Raw genomic sequence first — 24,092 nt, forward strand, 5'->3', positions numbered from 1 at the left:
GGCGCACATTGCCAGGGGAAGCATGCCCAGGGTCTGTGGAAGCCTGACGAGTCTGAGTGGTCTATCAACCGCCTGGCGTTGAAAGCGGTGTTTCTGGCTCTTCTGGCCTTTCAAGTGACCATGGAAGGATTGGCTGTCCGAGTGATGTCGGACAACACGACAGCAGTGGCCTACATAAATCGACAAGGCGGAACTCAGTGCAGAGCTCTAGCCGCGCAGGCTGAACAAATTTGCCACTGGGCCGAGCTGCATCTACAGTCCCTGTCAGCAGCTCACATTGCAGGTCAGAGCAACGTGCAAGCCGACTATCTAAGCAGGCATCAGATCGATCCAGCGGAGTGGGAACTAGAAGACAATGTATTCATGCAGATATGTGCCAAATGGGGCAAGCCAGTGATGGATCTTATGGCGACCAGTTCCAATGCCAAAGTCCCCTGCTTCTTCAGCAGACTGAGGGATCCGCGCTCTACCGGGTTGGATGCCTTGGCTCAACCCTGGCCCCTGGGCTTGCTGTATGTCTTCCCTCCATGCCCTTGATAGGGCGAGTGCTCCTGCGGATTTGGCTGCATCCAGGAGAAGTGGTGCTCATCGCCCCGGATTGGCCCAGGAGGCCTTGGTATGCGGACCTCCGACAGATGCTGTTGGAGGCTCCCTTTCCGTTACTTCTGGTTCCACACCTGTTGTCACAGGGTCCGGTGGCCATGGAGGACGCCTGCCGCTTTGGTCTTATGGCATGGCGATTGAGAGGGCGCATTGAGAGATAAAGGCTACTCAAGGTAATTTCCACTCTCCTGCAAGCCCGTAAGCGCTCCCTTCCGTGGCTTATGCCAGGATTTGGCACCAGTTTGAAGTCTGGTTAGTTTCAAGAGCTCTTTCTCCGTTGCGGGCTCCTGTCTCGCGGTTCTGGTCTTTTTGCAGGATGGTGTACACAAGGCTTGGCCTATATTCCCTGCGGGTGCAAGTGGCAGCATTGGCCTCCCTGCGTGGCAAGTTTGAAGGCGTGTCCTTAGGTGCTCATCCAGATGTGGCACAGTTTCTTAGAGGGTGCTTCGGCTCCGTCCTCCCATGCTGGCACCTTGTCCAGCTTGGAACCTGGGGTTAGTATTGAAGGCCCTTCAGGGGCTCCCTTTGAACCGCTTTGGCGTGCTTCAGAGAAAGATTTGACACTGAAGGCCGTCTTTTTAGTGCCATTACCCTCGGCCGAGACGGGTGTCAGAGCTCCAGGCGCTGTCCTGTAGAGACCCTTCCTGCAATTCTCAGAGTCAGGGGTCACGGTTCGGACCATGCTTCCTTCATCCTAAGGTGGTTTTATAGCTTTTCACTTAAACCAGTCTTGCTTTTCTATCCCTCCTTTGTTGAGGAGGAGTTTCCAGCAGTTCATTTGGGCAGTTGCACCTTTTGGATGTGCGCAGGACTCTGTTGCAGTATCTGCAAATTACAAATTCTTTCAGGACCTCTGATCATCTTTTTGTGCTGTTTGCAGGGCCTCGCAGAGGTCTTAAGCGTCTAAAGCCACTATTGCCCGTTGGCTCAAAGAAGCTATCTTTTCAGCATATCTGCTGTCTGGCCGGGCTCCGCCTGAAGCCTTTAAGGCACATTCCACGAGCGATTTCCTCTTCCTGGGCGAAAACTGGAGCACTATCTCTTCATGAGATTTGCAGTGCTGCAACATGGGCTTCTAAGCTCTCTTTCGCCCGACTTTACAGGCTGGATGTGGCTGCCAGGAGGGATGCGCATTTTGGAGCACAGGTGCTAGCGCATGGTGTGGCTTGTTCCCACCCTATTTAGGGATTGCTTTGTTACATCCCATACGTAATGGCTTCATCTGCTTGATGACAAGGAAGGGAAAATTAGGTTCTTACCATGATAATTTTCTTTCCTTTAGTCATAGCAGATGAAGCCATGAGCCCTCCCTGTATGATTGTCTGTATTGCAGTGGTTCTGATTTTAGGTGCTGCTCTTGTTTCCTGAAGTTATATTCCTTCCTTGGGGAGTCGGAAAACAGTCTTCAGGATTCTTGTTACAGTTATAGGAGGATGAGTTCATTCCCTCCAGGAGGATGCAAGTATTCCCTCCGTTTATACAAAGAGGAGGACGAGTTTATTCCCTCCAGGAGGATGAGTTAATTTCCTCCTTTTTTTGAGTTCATGCCCTTGTTAAGGGGCCATCGTTCGCTGTGAGGAAAGTTCATGTTATTCCCATTGCGGTTTGCCATACTGCTTTGGAAGCTTCAAATACTGAAGAGGCAGTGGAGCTAGCTGGCCATGAGGCACTGAGAAAAGTTGAGTGCTCTCTATCTCCCCCTGCTGGTTGATGGACACAACCCATTCGTAATAGCTTCATCTGCTATGACTAAAGGAAAGAAAATTATCATGGTAAGAACGTAATTTTCCCTTCAGCCATGTTCCCTTACCAAGTGGCTAAATGTTACCTTCAGTGATTGGATATCAAACTAACTATATAAGGTCCCACAATATGTTAAAAGTCCTATGTCAAAAGTTAGTTGTAACTAAAGATCTGTGAAAGAAATTCTTGTTTCCTTCCTGGGTATGCCCAGTTAACTTGTTTTCTTTTTGTGTTGTGAGCCACACTGAACTCCTAAGGCTAGTGTGGGGTATAAGTGTCCAGTTAATGTAGTGTAGTTTAATGTAATACTGTTTTTCCCTCTGTTGCTGATTACACATTTTTTTTTTCCTGCTACAAACATTAGGAGAGGTTTTATTCTTTTTTTTAACCTGGTTTATTCCTTTTGACCTTTTTAAACAGAAAATATTATGTTCTCTATCAACCAATAGACTGGTTATAATCCTTCAAAGTATCTCTCATTGCATCTTTCTCCTTGGAGTCTATTTTCTTTCAGGTACAGATACCCCAGGCATCTCATCATATTTTATTACATCTCTACATAGGGTTTCATAGATGATACCAGATAATCCATCTCCACCCCTCCACCTGGAGGCAGTTCCTTTACCTATCTATTTATCTAAGCCTTTTATAGACCACTCACTCCCCAAGGTTCAAGGCGGTTTAGAAAAAACATAAACAGCACAAACACAAAAGACATCAAACATATAAATCAAAAATTCAGGTGGTCCAACATGTTACGCATCAATGGTCTTGAAGAGTGACATTCTCCCCAAAATAACTTTTTGACATTTTTTGGATTGCGGCTCCGGTTCCTCCTGGTCTACACAGTGTTCTCTGCAGGACAATGGTTGTGGGGAAAAAGTCCATCTTACTTTGCTGGCTGGATTCCACTTTGCCCCCACTAGTACTTTGGCGGATGCAGATGATTTCTCTATTAGCTATGGAAAGACTGAACATTTCAGATATCTCTTCACCTTGAGGTGTGTGAATTCAGTGGATATGGGAGCGATTTCGGGCAACTCTGCAGCCAGCTGACCGTAGCAGAATACTTAATTAATGAGTCCAGGTCTCAATGCCTCCTTGTTGATATTTGATAAGTTGCAGGGGGAGGGGAGGGTGATTCAGGGGAGTTTTCTTGGGTTTATTTTTGGGGAAGGGGATTCTGTTTATGAGAATAATATTTCTTTGTGATTATTGAATAGTTGTCTGTATAAATATGTTATACCGGGATCTGGATTTGTGTATTATAACTGAACATTCAATAGAGATGATTTAAACATAATTCAAAAATTCAATAAAGAAAATAGACAACACTGCGGCTCAGATCCTTACTTGTGCCTCCAGATTCAATAGTGTTACTCTGCTTCTTATTCAACAACACTGGTCCATCGTGTTCACTTCAAGATTCTTGTCCTTGTTCACAAGATTAGCTATTCGGGTAGCCCTTCCTATCTCTCCTCTCTCCTTATCCCTTTTAATCCACCCAGAGTCGTTTGCTCTCGTACTGCTAATGGTCTTCAGATTTCCCCTTTTAGAGAAGCCCGTCATGAATTCACCCGAGCTCTTGCTTTTTTCTGGTTGTCCCCTCGTTGTGGAGCTCCCTTCCCTCTTCTATTCGTCTTAAGCGTTCTTATCCCAAATGTGAAGTATTACTAAAAACACCTCTCTGAAAAGGCCTTCTTTGTTCAGCTAGACCCTGATGACCTCCTCGGGATACACTAGCCGAGCAGTCTCCCTCTTCCCATTCTCTCCTTCCTTCCTTGCTCACCTTTTTCCTTTCCTTTAAAGTGTGTGGCTTGGTAACTAGGTGAAAGAACTGGAGGAAACTAAGCCACAGCAGTTGCCTGAGGATAAGCCGAAAGCCTCTGGCCATCCATCTTCAGAGGGCTCTCTATTTCGAGACAGCAGACGGTACAAGTCTGGTCCTCAGCAATATGGTGAGAAATCCCACTTTCAGGCACTCCAATCTTCCTTTCATGCAACAAGACGTCATCCTCTCAGTCAGCTAGAGCACCTAGTGCCTCCCAAGCTTCACAATGCTGCAAGGCTGGTCCACTCTTCTCTTCTCATCAAGAGTTTTGGGAGGTGTGGGCCAAAACACGTCAGACCAGTGGGTTTTGGATATTCTTACAGAAGGTTACAAATTGGAGTTCTCCCGCCTGGTCACTCCTCTCTTCTTGAAGTCTCCTTGTCGAAAGGGGGGACTGAGGAGGTCAAGTTTCAGGCCACTATAGAATCCTTGCTGGCTCTCCAGCCCATTGTTCCAGTTTCCCAGCCAAACAGGGACAAGGCAGATATCCCATCTCATTGTCCCAAAGAATGAAGGCACCTTTTGTCCAGCCATAGATCTCAAAGGTCTAAACTGCTGCCTTCGAGCGTCCTGCTTTTGTATAGAAACACTAAGGGCAGCCGTAGCCTTGGTTCAAGCGGGAGAATTGCTCACCATCCTCAATCTCAAGGTGGCATACTTGCATATACCCATATGGCTGCCACACCAAAGGTTTCTATGTTTTTTCCTTTCTGGGCCATCACTTCCAGTTCAGGGCTTCGCCTTTCAGTCTTGCCACAGCACCAAAAACGTTCACCAAGGTGGTGGTGGTGGTGGTGGCCATCCTTCAGCATTGGGGAATCAGAGTTCACCTGTATCTCAATGACTGGCTCATTCGTGCATCTTCTTGGACTGGCTCGTTCATGCGTGGTGGTATGGACATGGTTGTCCGTCTTCTGCAGTTATTGGGTTGGGTGATCAGTTTTAAGAAGAGCAGATTAACTCCATCTCAGACACTGGAGTATATGGATTTTCTGTTCGATACAGCAAGAGAGAGGGTCTTCCTCACGGAACACAGGAGGTCAAAGCTGGTTCAACAGATTCCTGTTCTCCTCAGTCATGGCAAGCCCAGAATCTGGGACTACGTCCAGGTTCTGGAGTCAGTGAAAGAAGTGGTGCCATGGGCAAGGGCTCATATGTGACCATTACAGGAATTTCTTCACAGCCGATGGTCTCCGGTGTCACAGAAGTACAGCCTTCATCTTTATTACATGCTAGTTGCCAGACCTTGGGTCTGTCCCAGTGTGACAATACTTATGATTGTAACCCATGAATTTGACAGTCAGCTCCCTTTCCAATAACACATTAATGGTGACAACGGATACCAGCAAGTCAGGTTGGGGAGTTCATAAGTTCCCATCTGGCACAGGGCACCTGGATGGAAAAGGAGACTCAGTGGTCGATTAAATCTCTTGGAGCTTAGGGCAGCGTGGAATGCCTTCCATGACTTTGCTCTTTTTCTGAGGGTGGCCCCAGTCCGAGTTTTCACCGACAGTGCAATGGCAGTGGCTTATATCAACAAGCAAGGCAGTACCCACAGCTGTCCGATGACAGTGGAGGCGGCCTCCCTCTTGAGTTGGGTGGCGAAAACTCTTCTCTGCTTATCAGCAGCTCACATTGCTGGGTTCCTGAATGTGGATGTGAACTTTCTCAGCAGGTACTCCTTAGACCCAGGGGAATGGGAACTATCTAGCCATGGTTTACAGCTGATAGTGAACCGATGGGGTTCTCCGCTTCTGGACTTGATGGCAATGAAAAGGAATGCCAAAGTGCCTAAGTTCTTAAGCCGTTGGAAAGAGCTGGGCTCAGTGGAGATCGTTGCCCTACTGCAACTGTTACTGGAGAGACATCTTCTGTATATGTTCTCTGTTTGACCCATGGTAGGCTGCATGTTGAAAAGGATTGCATTGCACCAGGGTTGAATGAGTCTTGTAGCCCCAGATTGGCTACAAAGGCCATGGCATGTGAACCTGAATCGACTTCTGGATGGGGATCCTCTTCGTCTCTGCAGATACATGACCGACTGAAGCAAAGTCTGATACTCATGGATGATCCGTGCCCTTTGGTCTTATTGTTTGGCCATTGAAAGGACTCAGTTGAGATGAAAAGGTTATTCTGATTCAGTCATTGCTACCATGCTTCAGGCTCAGAAATGCTCTACATCCATGGCATATATGAGGGTGTGGAGGACATTGAGGGGCTGGTGTTCTGAGCACAGACTTTCTCCCTCTCTGCTCAGATCACACACATCCTAGAGTTTCTCAAGCAGGTCTTCAGAAAGGATTGGCGTTGGGTTCTCTAAAAGTTCAGGTTGTGGCTTGGCTTGTTTCAGGGACTGATTACAGAAGACGTCTCTTGCGGCTCACCTGGATATCATTTGATTCTTGCGAGAAGCAAACTACTTGTGGCCTCCCTTTTATATGCCGTTTGCAGAATGGTATCTTAATTTAGTCCTTTGGGCTCTTCAGAGGACTCCTTGAAAGATCTTACATTAAAGACAGTGTTCTTGGTGGCTGTTGCGTCGACATGTAGGGTTTCAGAGCTTTAGTCTCTTCTCAGGATCCCTTTCTCCTCTTTGAAGATGGAGGCACTCCTGTGCAGGTTCCTTCCTTTTCTGCAAAGTGGTATCAGCATTTCGTCTCAACCAGCCCAACCAATCAGTGGAGCTTCCGTCCTTTTGCAGAGAGAATGAGGAGGCTCAGTATTCTTCCGTAGAGTCCTCATTAGATATCTGGAAATCATGAATGAGTTTTTGCAAATCGGACAGGCTGTATTTTTTGGTAAGCAGAGGCTTGGCCTCATGGTTTCCAAGTCCACAATTGCTAGATGTCTGAAGGAGACTATCGTATCAGCTTGTTTGTGGGCTCTCGAGCCTTGTGGGCTCATTCTATGATGCATTGCATCAACATCTTGGGTGGGGACTACCTTACTGTCTCAGGCAGATATTTGCAAGGCAGCGACGTTATCAGTGCTGCATACCTTTGCCCAAGCACTACAGGGTGGACATTGCAGCATACTCGGAAATCAGTTATGGGCTTTGGTCCTCAGGGCAGAGATGCCAGGATCCCACCCACTCTAGGGATTGCTTTTAACTTACCACTATTCCAGAGGCCCCACCCAAGGTTTTGAGATATTAGTCTGCACTAAGTAATGGTCAAATAGTGACTGTCAGCTTGCATGGTACTTCTGCATATCGCTCTTTACAAGTTGTCCAGGAGAGGTCCATATGTTTGCTCATCTGGTTAGTATTAGGTTAGCAAGTTGTTTAAGGTGGTTGTGTTTCTTCTGAGTTTCTTCTTACAACTTGTCTATGTAAATGCTGTGGAGCTGGATTGGATGCCAAGCGATATGTCTCGGCTTAGTTTTTAGGTTTCTGTCTCCACCTGCTGGTTGATGGACAAAACTATCCCACAGGTTCTGGATTAGTGGGGAAGAACTAATGAAAAGAAAATGATCAGGTAAGACCTAATTTCTCCATTCTCAATACTATGGATCTGCTACTTTAGTCACCTTTTTACAGAGACAGATTTTTTTTTTTTGACCTGGCAGCTGCCTCCTCCTGCTCTTGTTTTCAACTATATATGAACCTGCCTCAACTAAGCCTGTGACACCAAAACTACCGTGTTTTACCCGAAATAGGACATCCTCCGAAAGTAAGACCTAGTAGAGGTCTTGCTGCAATTTGAAAATATAAGGCCTCCCCCGAAAATAAGACCTAGCAGGGGAGGCCTTATTTTTCGAGGAAACATCGGGGTCACCCTCCCCCCCTCGATCGGCGGGCTCCCCCCCTCGATCGGCGGCTCCCCCCGGCCCTCAGTCGCTCCCGGAACTAACCTCTTAACCGCTTCCTTTCACCTTCCGACACTCGCCGCAAGCAGCAAGGCTGGCCCACTCCTTCCTTCCATGTCCCGCCCTCACCTGACGTTACGTTACGTCAGGCGAGGGCGGGACACGGAAGGAAGGAGTGGCCTGCCCTGCTGCTTGCGGCGATGTGCGAAGATGAATGGTGGAAAGGAAGCATTTAAGAGGTTAGTTCCGGGAGCGACTGAGGGCAGGGGGAGCCACCGATTGAGGGGGGGAGCCGGGTGGGGGGGTGACCCCGATGTTTCCTCGAAAATAAGGCCTCCCCTGAAAATAAGACCTAGCAGGTCTTGGGGAGCAAAATTTTAATATAAGACAGTGTCTTATTTTCGGGGAAACACGGTATGTGGTAATATCCCCGCCTTCCCTCTCTAATCAGCCATCATTGTGACGGTAGTCGGTGGAAAAAGTGGGGAGATGTGAACGCTCTAGAACCCAGTACATGTGCATCTAGACTCTAGTCCATAAGTTCTCTCTGGAGCAAACCCATTATCCAGGTCTGGAAGTCAAATGTAGATGGTGGTCATTATGATGGCCCAATTATTTATTTTGAAAGAAAATATATTGAAACTGTTATGGAATTCTAGCCTCAGTCAGTTTTTCATAATGCTTAAAATGGAATATGATGTTTTCAGTAGCACAGAATTGCAAGTGAAGTTGTGATTTAGAACGATGCTTCTTTTGTACCTCAGACTTCATGTTTTCACTCCCCTCTGGTCCCTAGGGATATGAAATTGGAAGGCGGGCGGGCAGCGGGCACTCATCTGAGGCGTGGGCTCCAAAGAACAATTAATTGGCCTTGAAGGTGTAGAAACTAGGGGCTAATGGTAAGGGTAAGAAGATTTGAAGAAAAAAAAATTATTTTTCTATTTGGAAAATAGCCAAGCGAGTGCAGACAGAATGTTTTAAAATACACCATGGATTGAATGCTTCACATGTTTCTTAGTGAGCAGATGCTACCGATTTATTGAGCTAAGTTGGCAAGACAGCAGCAAATTTCAAGTTCTAGCTTGAAAGGGGTTGAATTACTGACCTTTCCATGGCCAGCTTTACGTAGAGTTTGCAGCACCTGGCTATTCCAACACTACAACCCCCCAAAGCCATAATATGATGCTTCAGATATTGTACTAAAATAAATGCTATACAATGAAATAGGTGTTAAACCTCAACATGTTGGCAGTGAGAGGACCATCAACCACATGCATACCGAGCTTGTGAATTGAGAGGGTTTGACAAGGCCAACCTATGCATGCTGACAGTCCTAAGTCCTTGGTGCAAAGTGGAACAATCCAAGTGCCTGTTCTGACACATATGCTGCTACTGTGTGATTGGCTGACAACATTCCCATCTCTAACCATTGCACTGTGCAATTTGGTTGAATAAAGCCTAGTGCTTCATAATAAGGCAGATGCATTCCTCAGCCGGTGACAGAAACAGACATTTGGCCAGCTGCTTTTCTTAATGAAACTTAACAGAACTGAAACCGCTGAGCCTCGCTTTACCAGACTGATCACAGAAAGGCTGGTCCACGCTGATGCTCATGCGAAGTGGCGCACCAAGAAGAAACAGAATAACAAAAACATATTCTCTACAAAGTGTCAATATCTAAGGAAGTACACTTCTGTTTTAGTGTAGAGGAGTATTTTAGCCATATTATCCTGTCCTTTTCCAGGGCAAAAAGGTTTTTGTGTAGCAGGCAAGAAAATTCACAAAGTATGGGGTTTTTCCTGTTAAGAAATGATTCCATGAATTTAAAAGATTTTCCACACAGATATAGCTTAATTTCTCCAAGTGTCCAGATTACCTGCAAAATGTTTTGGTGCAGCTGTAAATATCATGTAAGACCTAATGATTTTCACTGGTGTAATAAAATTCTATCTGCAGGTCTTAGTGTGATTTCACAGTTCCATTAGTTACAGCACATCCATTCTGGTTTCTTCTGCCTAGACTGGTCTCTTACACCCAGTTTATGTATCCAACGAATGCCTTGAGCGCACGGAGAAATACGATAGATTCTGCCACCTCCTTTTGCCAGTTTCGCAACACAAGTTATCGCAGCCTTATCCTTGGCAGGGCTAACAGCACCCAAGGGAGTATTGAGACAGGTAATTCTACCATTCTGCAAACTTGTGTGGTTCTGTGGTAGCCTGGAGTGAATTTATAAAAGAGGTTTACAATTTGCTTTCAGCTTTTTCCTCTAGAGAGGACACATTTCTACAAGCTGTGACCATGGAATACAGTTGATGTAGCTTATGGTAAAAAAATTTATAACCCGCACCTGGGCAGTTTACAAAAAGTAACATTCATAATAAAATCAACATTAAAAACTAACACACAAACAATCCAATAATGACCTACACATGAGATCTGTATGATGACTAAACAATCACTCCAGTGATACATTGAATAACTTACAAATCGTTGCAGATCAAAATCTAGCATCAAAAGCTTGTAGAAAGAATAAAAGCGTTTAGCTGTTTCCTAAAGGGCAGAACTATTGAGCATGACGCAGTGTGCTGTGGTAAACCCATTCCACTGTTTTGGCACTGAAATCATAAAATCTTTTCCCTATATGCATCTAACCTCACTTGGTGAAAAGATGGTACCTTGAGTAAATTCTGATTCTGGAATCTTTTGCACAAAGTTCAGCTGCTTGTCCATGGGGATCTTCAGTAATGCTCGTAGTCACAATACATTTCTTTGTTGCAATGCATGATGACCAACACACTGAAGTGGCGACTCTCATTCTCGCCACTTTGGAACTACGATTTTTTTTGAGCGGAACTGTTAACTGTAATTTTTTTCCTTGTTCCAATTCACTAACTTGATTTTTAATTGGAAAAAAAAAACTCAAGAAGAAATGCATAGGCACTATGAGGGCAGTATACAACAGTGTGCCTATACTGAAGTGCCAAGAATGCACATAAATGACCAGAATACCAGCATATACATGCGTACGTGCGCCCGTACACATGTAAATGCCAGTATTGCAGCTATTCACCGTTCTATAAACTGGCACATTAATGCAGTGGCGTGTAGTTTGAAGTTGGGCGTACACATTGGTGGAGCCTGGGCAGGCCGAACAGTTGCAAGCATTAATCAGAGAATAGTATAATTTACACACATGTTTTGGCAGTCTAGGCGTGAGCTTTTTACACCAGCTGATATAAGTGCTCACACCTAAATTATGCATACGTATTTGTGCTGCTGCACTAATATTCCATAAAGAAAAGCTAGTGCATACTTTCCTTTATAGAATAGGCTGCAAATAGGTTCCTTGTTATAGAATTACCCTATATGAGTGAAAAGGAGAAAATGAAGTGCTGATACAGGGTTACACGTATCAGTTTTGTAGAGTGGTTGCACTCACCATCAGCAGCCTTTCTCCCTTGGGTTTTGCTGCTTATTATATTCAGATCCATCATCTGCAGTCACTATTATTTGAGTGTCTCATACAGCTTTCCCTACCAATTACCATAGACCCTTAAATTACAAATATCTAACCTTTTTAAACAAAGCTTCTCTCAGGATTGCTACATGCCTTCTGGTGTAGATTGATTTATTGATTTATTTGCACTAAATATTTCTGTGACCAGAAAAAATAAATTCCATATGCAAAGTTGTGTATCCATTCTGAACAAGATAGTTCATTGCATTCTCACATCATTGTCTGCTTAGAACAGTAAATTGCAGAAATTCTGTGCACTGTCCAAAACTCTGTACTGCACTCATGCTCTGTCTTTGGGGGTCACCTTTATCTCCACTTAACTATTTTATTTCTTTCACACCCACTTCCCACTTAAGATCTTAGAAGTTTAGAGAAGAGACCAAGTGCTTTTCCCTACTTGAGACTTGAGGCCGGCCATTGAATACGAACTTCCTGCCTTGAGAGTGATGGTGGAGTGGAACAATTGCAAATATTTTTATATTTAGGGGTCGATATTCAAAGTGACTTAAATAACCAGGAGAGGCTCCCAGCCGTTCAAATCGTTTGTGCAGGCCTATCTGAGGATATTCAGCAGCAGTTAACCAGATAGTACTGCTGAATATCCTCTCCAATCCCTATGCCGAAACTGGTCAGTTTAGGGGTGATCTGGGGGCAGAATTTGGTCAGAGCAGAAACTTAGCCGGTTAACAGTGATTTTCAGTCCACTAATCAGCTAAATAGCACAAAGTTGCAAAACAGCTGGAAAAGTAGCCTAATCGTTAGTGTAATGGCCTGAGAACCAGGGGAACTGAGTTTAATTCCCACTGCAGATCTGTTGCCCCAGGTACAAAACTTAGAATGAGAGCCCACTAGGAACAGAAAAAGTACCTGTTTACATATCAGGTAAACCACTTTGACTGTACCACAGAAAGGCGGTATATCAAATCCCTTCCCCTTTTTTGCAGTTGGTGGTCATACTAAGATATTCAGTGATAGGAACCGCACATAGCCCAGCATTAAATATCTGGTGTTAGTTCAGCTCGCAACTGGAAGTGGCTTGCCATTTGCTTACCGCCGCAGGCTGAATATTGACCCTTTAATGTGTACTGGCCTAGTAAATTGGCATGCCTTGTTCAAACAGGGCTAAAGAAATATTTATGTAATTTACATCTTTTTCTAAACCGCATTCCCAATTAGTTAAAAAGTAAAATTACATTGCTGTTTGGAACTGTATGCACAATTCCTTCCCACCACCAAGAGCAAGGAGTAGGGTGGTAAACATTTTGTACAAGAAAAAAGTGGAGTTAGAGAATAACTCCCCCTTGGAGAATTCAGATTAGGTTGGAGGCATTGAGAGAGATGGCTGGAGTCAGGGGGAAGTAGATGAAAGAGAAAGGGTAGTGGGGTTTGTGGTGGGGAGGAAACGTGTGAAGAGCATGAGAAGTTATAAAAAAAAGTCTCTTCGTATTCATGGTTAAAGATATCATATATGTAGAAGGGAGGACATCATTTACTGTAAAATCTAAAATGTTTATCCTGAGCGATTTGGAATGTTGCAAAGCATATATGTTAAAAGAGAAAGGGAAATGGGATTTGATTTACTACCTTACAGGTATCTATTTGTTCCTGGGGCAATGGAGGGTTGAGTGACTTGCCCAAAGTCACAAGGAGCTGCAGTGGGACTCGAACCCAGTTCCCCAGGATCAAAGTCCACTTCACTAACCACTAGGCTTTTCCTCTTCTCTTCCTAAAAACTAAAATTTAAATGTAATTCAGAATGATAAAATTGTCTCCCCCTTCCTTGAATCACTAGCTCCTATCTCACCACCACTGCTCATCTGCTGGACAGTGGAATGTGCGTTTAAATGCTTTCAAAACTTTAAGTACTCTTATTCCAGTCCCAAGCACATTGGGAGGGATTTCTACAACTCCGGGCCCACCAGTAAGAAAATCTGTGTTCTAATCCTTTTCCCCCACCACCCTAATGTATACAACTAGGCCAGCCCTTGTCACCAGTAAGGGCGATGAGCACACACCTCAATTGTTTGGGCAAGGTTAGGGTTTCTTTCACAATTTTGCTGCTTGTCCACCAGTTTACTTGACTTTTAGAATTCCATTGCCAATCTGTGGTCTTGTGGTATGTATTTATTTGTGTTTTACACTCGCAGGTAGCGAGATGGGAGACTACACTGAATATGATCCAAACCTCTTGGATGATCCTCAATGGCCATGCGGCAAACACAAGCGGGTTTTAATATTCCCTTCGTACATGGTGAGCCAAATTTTAGCAATATGGTCTTAGAACAGTGTTAAATTCGAAGGCCCAGGGCCAGCGGTGGCTCTCATAGACCCTAAGTGCAGCCCTTCGACTCTACCCCATCCTCTCCTGGAAGCTTGCTGCAGATGTCACTCCCTGAAACTGCTGTTTGTGTTTGTGGGGTTTTTTTGTTTGTTTTTTGTTGTTTCACTGCATTCTCAATCAGTTTGAGTAGGTCAGTGTCCCATGTGGTTCTTGCAAACCTGAGAATAGAATAGGAATTGGGCACTGTGCCACTGTAACTTGCTAACAGGCCGATGCTCAGAACTCTGGCACTAAAGTGAACATTGCCCATCCTGTACCGCAGGAACAACGCATAAATGAAGCTCCCCAATGCTCAACACTAATGGCATGTAAATGATATATATGCTATGAGACCAAAACTAAGAGGGAGGAATGTGCCCTGGTACATGTGCACAACAGTTTCACGGTAATCACAGCTCTTGTGCGCATGCCAGGGCCAGTGTTAGGGGGTGGCAAACAAGGAAATTGCCCTGTGCCCCTATACTATAGGGGGCACCAAACCTCCCTCAAGCTAATGGAGACATAGGCTGAAGGCCAGCTTGTGGGCTTCCCTCCCCGGTTTCTGCCTTGGGCCCCTGAATGGGGCATGCCCAGGCAAACTCGAAAGTGAAGCACGTGTCAGCACCATTCTGAGTCTTTTAAATATAAGCTTTAAAAAAAAATGTTTTCACTTGAAAAGTTTATATTTAAGAGCAGAAAACGTGTGCTTTCACTTTTGGTTTTGCTCGGACTCGCACACATTTGTTTCTCACTACCAATGCTTAAGAGATTTGCACGAGCTTCCTTCAGCTTCCAAAACAAATCAAAACTGGCAGATTCTCTCTTCAAACCCCTTAATGCCACATCCAAGTTAAGGGCATGGTTTGCTCTCTGAGCATTGGAAGAGAATAGCAAAGAACCTCATTAACATCCACTTCACTACATATTTGCAGCTATCTTTGGCATGCATATTTCCTGTGCTAGTGCCCTCTGAACGTTCTGCGCACATTAATGCCAGCCCTAGTCTGAGGCTAATTGCCTCTAGTGTTAGGTTCTGAGCAGCAAGGCCTAAGAACTGTTTGGTGCAGAGGCGTAGCTAGGTGGGGGCACAGATTTAATCCTGGCCCCCTCTACTTTAGACACCCACCCCGCCGACCCTCCCCCGCCATTTTCGACCCGCCGCCGCAATGTACCTTTTCTGGCTGGGGTCCCCAAACCCCGCCAGCCTTAATCTTATTCAGCGCCGGTCTCCGGCGCATTCGCTGATCTGTGCTGTGAGTCCTGACATCCTGCACATTGTGGACATCAGGACTCACAGCACAGATCAGAGAATGCCCCGGAGACTAGATCAGAGAGTGCCTTGGAGACTGACGCTGAAGAAGACTAAGGCTGGCGGGGGTTGGGGACCCCCACCAGCAAAGGTACCTGGGGGGGGGGGGGGGGTCGAAAGTGGTGGGGGAGGGTCGGCGGCTGGGGGAGGTAGGCTAAAATGTGCCCCCCCCTCACCTTGGGCTGTGGATCCTCCTCCTGCCGAGGTCTGGCTACGCCCCTGGTGTGGTGCCATCAGAAAACAGAATATCGTTTTGGAAGCAGGGCAGCAGTGAGGAATGAGGAACAAATGTTGGCTTGGAGACAGCAGGGATGGGACTAAGAGATGGTTAGAGGTTGAGACTGACTAGAATAGAGTTGAAGAGTGTATGAGAAGAGTGAATGGGGTTTTTTTTTTGGGGGGGGGGGGTGAGATAATCTGGAGGAAAAGTGGTGCATGAAGGTGGATGGGAGATAGGGATAGAGAGAGTGGTATGGAGATAGGCTGAGGAATGTGTTTGGGGGGACAGGCAGATGAGGAGACAAGTTGGAGATGGAGACTTTTGTTACATCTGTGTGAGCCTGAGTAGCTACGATGGATTGTTTGAAAAACAGTGGTGAGAACTGTCTTACAGTGTACTTCGATGATTTGTTTTCAGTTTTTTATTAAAACGTCCTACGTTTTGTTTCTTTAGTACTGTCAGGATGGTGATTTGGGTCCCCAGAAGCAAGCCAATAAGCGTCCACTCCCAGCCTGCTAGGTGTTTGCAGGGAAAGGCATGCACCCCACTGCACTGGGGGAAGGGGAGTACTGTAACTTTGAAGATCTATTTATTTCAGCAGGCCTTTGGTGGTTTCCTAAATGAATTGAGCAAGCAGTTTTAAGGCATCAGCAATTTTTTTTTAATCTTATTTTAATTGTATTGTTTTATTGTGATACTGTGTATGCATTTTGTACCTGGCCTAGACTTCTATATAGTGCAGGTTAGAATTTTTAAAATAAAAATAGACTCACCCCCACTCCCCTTCCCTAGTGATGTAAATTCAGTTTTCCTCCTTTCCTGTGCTAGTGCAGTGTCACTGCTTTTACATTTTCATGAGACCCAAGTTTTGATATCTACACAAATCCACACACATGCCTACACATACTCCTAAATTCACACCCATACCAGGCCTACCTGCACACCCACATCAACACTGTCATTTTACCAGGTATTCATATGACACCTTTATTGACTTTGAACCCTGAATATGGTAAAAAGAAAATAATAGTAAAAACAAATGTAGAATATTGAAAAAGAACACAACTATGGGGCATTTTTACTAATATGCAGTAAGCAGTTACTGTTTAAATTAGCACACAATAATTGTTATCACCCGACCATGACAGCTGTTACCGCGCTGACATGACAATGCATATGCACAAATTCATGCACTAACGAAAGAGGGAGGGGTGAGAAGAGGGAAGGTTGGGGGGCAAGGTAAGAAAGGGAAAGAGTGGAAGAAGGGGAGGGGTGAAGAGATGGTGTGGGGGATTTGAAAGTATCTGAAAAGGGTTGAGATGCAGTGTAAGGGACAGATCTGTGAAAGGGATACAGGAAAGGAGCGGGTGAACAGTAGCAAGTAAGAAAAAGTAGAAAGGGGATGGATGCTGTGAGGGGTTGAGTGACGGAAGAAGCTAGTGTGACAGAATGAGGCTTAGAAGAAGATGAATGAAGGCTAGGGATGGAAATAAGGTGGGAGATGGAAAGTTCATAGGTAAGTGAGGTGCAAAAAGAGGGATACTGAGGACTGGAAGAACAATGAAGGGTAGATATTTTATTGTCGGGCAAGTGACTGGACTGTGTACAGATATTTGTAGCATTCTGACTTGTTTATTTTTCCAGCAGGAAGTACATTAATATTCTAGAGTGCCACCTTATATAGATGTTGTTGTATGTGTCCTGGAACTTAATACTGTTTTAGTATGACAGGTTTTCTATATACATATGGAATAAATTTGTAATGAGATTTGATTCCTTCTGGAATATTTTCTATTGGAGAGTTTGTTACTGAGCTGACTGCAGAATTTGTGTTTGTACATTGTACGTTACCTGTGAAGGTATAGTGGCATATTTCTGCTTTGGAACTTGCTTTACAGATCAGTAAAAATAAAGGGGTCGATGTTCAAAGTGAGTTAACCAGCCAGGAGAGGCTCCTGGTTGGTTAAATTGCTTGGGCTGGGCTATCCGCTGATATTGAGTGGCACTTACTGAGCTGTAGCCGGCTATTTTGTGGGAATTCTGGGGATGCAGTTGGCACATTTGTGGTTATATTCAGCACTTAAAAACTCAGTTCTCTCTTTATCCAGTTTCACTCGGGCACTTAAATGCTGAATATCACACAAATGTAGATATTCAGTGCCAGTGCCTGGCATTGAATTATCCGACGTAACGCTGCCACAGGCCAAAAGAAACGCTGACCACCAACAACTGAATATTTACCCCAAAATGTATAAAATCAGTTGGCTGGTAGAGCTGGATTCTATATTGTTACAAATTTGGTTTATTTCCCTTATGAAAACTTTTGTGAAACAATACCCATAGGCAGAACAATGGTAAAAGAACATGTGCATATGACAAGGTTTTCCTTCCTTTTAAAATTGTCCACCCTAGTCACATGATTGGAGAGGGACTATCTGTACATGCTCTACCCACCTCCTTCCACTCTGGCTAACCCTGCTCTGCCCCGCCCCGCTCCATCCCACCCCTTTGCTTCAGCCTCCCCAAACCACTGAGTCACTGGTCGCCTATGCAAGGAACTTAATCAGTGTCTCAGCTACAGGTGCTGTTTTGGTTTTTAACTATGAAAAGAACAATTAGGATTGTGTGTATGTATTTTATTTACTTATTGCATGCTGCTGTCAAAAGACCCAAAGTGATTCACGGTATTTAAAAAAAACAGTAAACATCACATAAAACATTACCGTGATACCAGTCCTAAATTACAAGCCCACAATTCCCATATCCCAGCACTCCATTTCCCACTATAAACCAAATCTTATAGTTCCATTTACAACCTCCCCATTCTATTCGGTCCATTAGCTGCCTCTACTAAATTCACACCTACCTACCTACCTCACCCACCCACTTTCTGAAAGCAATTCTGAAGCCACTCAACAACAACATACAAAAATTCTCAATCATAAACAGCCCCAAAAACAATGCTATAGACTTGCCAAAAAAATCATGTAGTCATGGCTAAAAATCAGCGCAATGGCTAATCTTACTCAGAAGTTTATTTCACTAAGGAGTAGAGAGTTGCACGGGAATGGGGATAGCAGGATTTCCTCCTGTCTGCAGGGATCCCACAGGGATGGATCTGGGTCTGCGGAAAACCTGTTTGGATGGACAGGGCCGTGCCAAGGGTATCTGGCGCCCCTCTGCAGACTGTCAGTTGGCGCCCCCCCCCCCCCCCCCTCAGAGTGCTCCAGGCAGGCTGCTTTTCCTGTTGAGCAGCAGGGCCGGCGCTACAAAAAGAAGAAGCGCTCAGCTGACTGAGCTGAGCGCTAACTACAAAAAATGTTGGAAAAAAAAAAAGCGCGGCACCGCAGGCAGACTTGAGGCATTGGCTGCTGGCTCTGCAGGCTCCTCCCGTCTCTTACGTCACTGCCCCTGGAGCGAAGCAGGGGCAGTGACATAAGAGACGGGAGGAGCCTGCAGAGCCAGCAGCCAATGCCTCAAGGCTGCCTGCGGTGCCACACTTTTTTTTTTTTTCAACATTTTTTGTAGTTAGCGCTCAGCTCAGTCAGCTGAGCGCTTCTTTTTGTAGCGCCGGCCTTGCTTCTCAACAGGAAAAGCAGCAGTGGCCGGCAATGGGAGCTGGGGCTGGCGCGCTGGTCGGGCCTGGAGGAAAAGTGAGCACTGGTTGCAGGGCGGAGCTGAGGTAGGCAGCGAGGGTAAGCACCGTGGCGGCGCCCTCCAGAGGTCGGCTCCCCCCTGCATGCTTACCATGTTGGCACGGCCCTGCGGATGGACCTAGATCCTACGGGATCCCCATGGAAGTGCATTCCCTCCCCTCTGGGCACATACCTCAAGGTACTCTGATGGTCTAGTGGCTTCTTCTGGGCAGGAAAGATTCTTACTCTTTCCTTCCCACTGCAGTGGCGTTCATCCTCTCCTCTGCTCTTTTAACACAGCTGCTGGGACTTCCAGTGGCGGCCTCGCAAGACTTCATGGAAGGCTTATGAGGCCACTGCTGGAAGTCTCGGTAGCTATGTTTAAAAAGCAGAGAGGAGAGGATCAGCACCACAGTACCGGGCAGGAAAGAGTGTGGGGATCTTTCTTGCGCTGAAGAAGCCATTAGACCACCAGGCTGCCTCGAGCTATGTGCCAAGAGGGCACCCAGGGTCAGAGGGGAGGTGGATAGATGGAGTAAGGAAGGTAAAAGGATGAGTCTTTCTCCCTTGCGCTGCAATTATCGCCGTACACTCAAAAGAAAGCGAGTGAACCAATGAGCTGCTGCATCCACATTGTTGTTCTTTGTTGGTGGCATTTTTATTTAATCTCCCTTATATTTTTAAACATGCCAGCTTGTGCATCATACAGATGTACACAGAGGAAATATAATGACAGAATAACTTTTCATAGGTAGAGTAGTAATTTGTTATAAATCGTAATTGGTGTGTTATTTGGAGGGGCTTGTTAAAGGGACACCCCAGCATGTGTTATATTCGTGCAGAGATTTTTTTTCTCCTGCTAAAGGACCACACACATTTGGGGGAAGCTTTTGGAGATATATGAGGAATGTTTTGAGGGCTCTGTGTACCTCTTTGGGGGTTTTTAGATATGTTTCCCCGTTTCTGACTTTGAAGGGGAGCCCTGACTTCCCTCCTGGTATGGGGATTGGAGGAATTTTGAATTTTTGGGGAAGAGAGGGGGAGGGACGTGCGTTGGGTAGGAGATCTGCTGGATGCGGAGGGTAAAATGCTACCCTTCTCTACTTTGCGAGAGAGATACGAGCTGGTGGACTCTGATAGTTTTATGTTTTTGCAGCTGAGGCACTGTTTCCTCCTTGCCTGTGACCCGCCTTGGGGCTCCTTTTGCTCAGCAGGTCATGTTATGTTTGAGGTTGGAAGACCCGGAACATCCGGGCCTCTGCCAATACATAAAAGCCCTCTATGAGGCTCAACCTGACCTATCTCTGCAAATTGTGGCGGACGCGTGGTCGGGGGAATTGAAGGGGAGTGTTTCAGTAGCAGTGCTTCAGACTTTTCTTAATAATATTGATAAATGGAATATAAATTTCTATTACGAACCTATATTGCTCCTTGGAGGGCTTTTAAAGCCCGGTTTGCTGAATCAGGCAGATGTCCCAAATGTGGGCAAGATGAGGCTACATTAGGCCATATGTTCTGGACTTGTGAAAGGACCCAGGTCTTTTGGGAAGGGGTGAAGAATTTTTTTGTCCCGGTATCTAGGGAGGAAGATTTTGCTCCATCCTGTGGGCTTTTTGTTCCAGGACGGGACACAATTGCAGGTGGAGTTTGGCGCACTGCGTCTTTTTTTGGTAAAGACCTTACTTTTGGCCAGAAAGGGTAGGTTATTCTTGCCCAGTGGCGCATGCACAGAGCCCCCAGTTATCAATGTGGTATTCATTAGTGTTTGATATGGCCCTCTCTTTGAGCGTAAGGTAGTGGGTAACAGACCTGAGTCTCAGTGGAAACTTTTCCAGGATGTTTGGGAACCTTATTGGTCTATGCTTACACACAAGGAGCGTAGCCTGCTCTTGAATGTATAAGGGGTAGGTTGGTTGGGCTATCTAAATATTGAATGGTAACTTTGCATAAGGATATCTATGGGCTTAATACAGTACCTTGCACAAATTAATGTGTTAGACCTGACATATTTAGCTTTCTCCTATGTTTAACATGTTTAACACCAGAAGTGTAGATACCGCCTCCTTTTAAAAGCCAGGGAAGTCACTACGCCGGAAAGACCAGGTTATAGAATCAAAGGTTTACCCAGAACAATTGACATAATCAATTTTAAAAGTTTTGCATTTTTTTTGTTACATTTATACCCCGCGCTTTCCCACTCATGGCAGGCTCAATGCGGCTTACATGGGGCAATGGAGGGTTAAGTGACTTGCCCAGAGTCACAAGGAGCTGCCTGGGTGGGAATCGAACTCAGGTCCTCAGTTCCCCAGGACCAAAGTCCACCACCCTAACCACTAGGCCACTCCTCCACATTCACAAAGAAGCCCACCTATTTTATTACTTATTTATTAGGATTTATTTACCACCGTTTTGAAGGAATTCACTCAAGGCGGTGTACAGCAAGAATAAGTCAAACATAAGGCAATAACAATTACAGGAGTAAAAATATTCAAATAACTACAAAGTATGGCATAGTACAATTTTTTGGTTCTATACATTACAATGTCAACACAATACTTAATAAAACATTTTAATAGGCAGCATAGGGTGTAAGCAAAGATGGAACAAATAGAATAACAGGAGTAAGAAAATAAGGGGACTAACTTAAAGTTGCACATGAGGTCAGAAAGGTGCTTGAAAATGGTCTTAGCTAGGGTAGGGATGGATAAACATGGCCTGTTATAGTATGTGCAGCTGGTGTCCCACCTTGTGTGTATGTGTGTGGCTAGCAAGTTAGTTAGTACTTCTATTAAAGGCCTGGTTGAAGAGCCAAGCTTTTACCTGCTTCCTGAAGTGAAGCCTTTCAGGTAGTGCATTCCAGAGTGATGGCTGCCCCAGAGAAGGCTCACAGGTGGGTATTGCATTGTGTGATGCTCTTTGGAAAGGTTGTGGTTAGGGATACTATGTGCCAACATATGCACATGCTTGATTAGAATACCAGCATTTGTATATGACACCTGAAAAATTTGCGTGGAACAAAAATACGACTAGGTGTATTCTATAAAGAAGGCCTACATTTAGGTGCACTTTATAGAATAGGCCTAAATTTCCTCACGATTTATAGAATACACTGAGCATCCGTCTGCGTGATTTAAATTTAGTCGCGTGTAGTTACGCCAAGTAAAACTTGGTGTAAATGCTGACACCTAAATTACACATGGACTGGGTGTATTGTATAACAATGCATATAGATTTTATAAACTCCCATTCCAAACAAATGGCCATGCCTCCTTTCAACTATGCAACATAGAATTTACGCACATCATATTATAGAATACACTTAGACATTTCTGCATGTAATGCCATTTAGTGTCAATAATTGCTTAATTGGCATTTATCGGCACTGATTGGCTAGTTAAGCTAGTTAAGTTGTGTGCGCTAATCAGAATATGACCTGAATAGTGTGCACAACTTTAGGCGCCATATATAGAATCTGGGGGAGAGTGCCTTGTAAGACAAAGCAAACAGTTCAAACTGCAAACAGGAAGAAACCAGTAGCCAATGTAGAGTCTTCATCATAGGCGTTACATGGTCAAATTTCCCTAATCCGCCCAGTCAACCAAGCCATCTTGTGTTTTATCAATTGAATACACAATAAACTCTGGTCAGTCTCTACTTTCTCCTCATTCAAGTCCCCATTTAATTCTGTCTTTAATGGGGACTTGGATGAGGAGAAAGTAGGGATTGAGGATTAGGATAACAGTGGGAACTGAACAGTTGTGTATGGAGGGTAAGAGTGTGTTGGGCAGGTGTGACTCATGGTGATGATGAGGGGATGAATGCAAGTGTCTACAGGTATCTACAGAGGGAGTGAGACAGAAAAAGGGAAAGGTCTTTGAAGAGGGCAAAGGATGGTGGAAATAGAGGCGTTGAAAAGGGGAATGGGAGGCTGGTTAGAAGGTAAGAGACAGAAGAAAGAGCCTGGAAGGGGCCAGACAGAGAAAGGGAAAGGTCTCTGAAGAGGGTGTGGGATGGTTTTCCCTATCCTTGCCCTCCTGCTTCTTTATCTCCTCCTTTAGCATCCATATGCCTCCTTCCCCAGTATCCATCCTCCCTTCCTCTCCCTCTTTCCCTGCACCTACCCTGTGCACATGTCCTTGTCATCCATTCTCTCATCTTTCATGTTACCTCCCTAGCATTTGTCCCCCTACCTCTCTCTTTCTTTCTCTACATCTGCCTTTCTCCTCACCCTTTCCACAGCCCATGCTCCTTCCTTGTCCCCTTCCTTCCACCAACAGCCGCTGCTTGCCTCTTTCCCTTTCTCCATCCACCAGTACTAGCTGTCCTTTGCCTGCCTTCCTGCCTCCAGTATCTGCTTCCCTCTTGGCTCCCCCCTGATAGCAGTGGAAAGCTTTCTCTCCACTCCCCTCTGCTCTTGTAATGCCTATAACCACACACACTAAAACCCTGAAGGTGGGAGCTCCTGTTGATAAAACCCTGAAGGTGGGAGCTCCTGTTGATGATCTCACAAACAGGTAGTTAGCATGATGCTGGTACCTTTAGCTCTTGAAGTTTGGGAATCACCCACCAGTTACAGTATGGATTCCAGGAGCATTAAAAGGGTCTGAGCCCAAAGTGGAGGGCTCTGTGCTGTAACAACAAAGAGAGTCCAATTCTCCCGTAAAAAAACAGAAAAAACAAAATACGGAAGAACTCAAGAAAACCAGACTCGAAGATAGATGAAAAGCCAAATTTATTGCACGAGACCCTACACGGTCCGTGTTTCGGCCAACCAGGCCTTTCCTCAGGGGTCTAAAAACAAAACATAAAATATATCATAAAACTAACATTTAAAAATACATATAAATATTAAAACGAAAATAAAAATAGAAATGGAAATAAAATGTCGATATCAAAACCGCAAAGAAATGGCAAATAGCTATAATGGTAAAAGTGTAAACCATAGACATAATACAATAAATTGTGGTATTATATCAAAAAGCGAACAGAATGAATTTACATAAATATGTCCGTAAAAAGAAATTATTATTAAAATGAATTTATGACATACCTATGAATTGGCTTATACAGTTATTTATATATACATCCAAAGATTCATTCAAAT

At 44.9% G+C, this 24,092-nt stretch overlaps 1 protein-coding gene across 1 annotated transcript in view; it reads left to right on the top strand.

Annotated features, from left to right (window-relative positions):
• The window catches only part of CABLES1 (Cdk5 and Abl enzyme substrate 1), a 258,207-nt gene that overhangs the window by 208,519 nt on the left and 25,596 nt on the right, over nt 1-24,092 (top strand). The window contains 5 exon segments of the mRNA XM_030213504.1: nt 8,781-8,805; nt 8,807-8,876; nt 9,049-9,058; nt 10,004-10,161; nt 13,652-13,755. Coding sequence (XP_030069364.1) covers nt 8,781-8,805; nt 8,807-8,876; nt 9,049-9,058; nt 10,004-10,161; nt 13,652-13,755 — 367 coding nt within the window.

The sequence above is a fragment of the Microcaecilia unicolor genome, chromosome 1 (genome assembly GCF_901765095.1).
Source record: "Microcaecilia unicolor chromosome 1, aMicUni1.1, whole genome shotgun sequence".
NCBI classification, from domain to species: domain Eukaryota; kingdom Metazoa; phylum Chordata; class Amphibia; order Gymnophiona; family Siphonopidae; genus Microcaecilia; species Microcaecilia unicolor.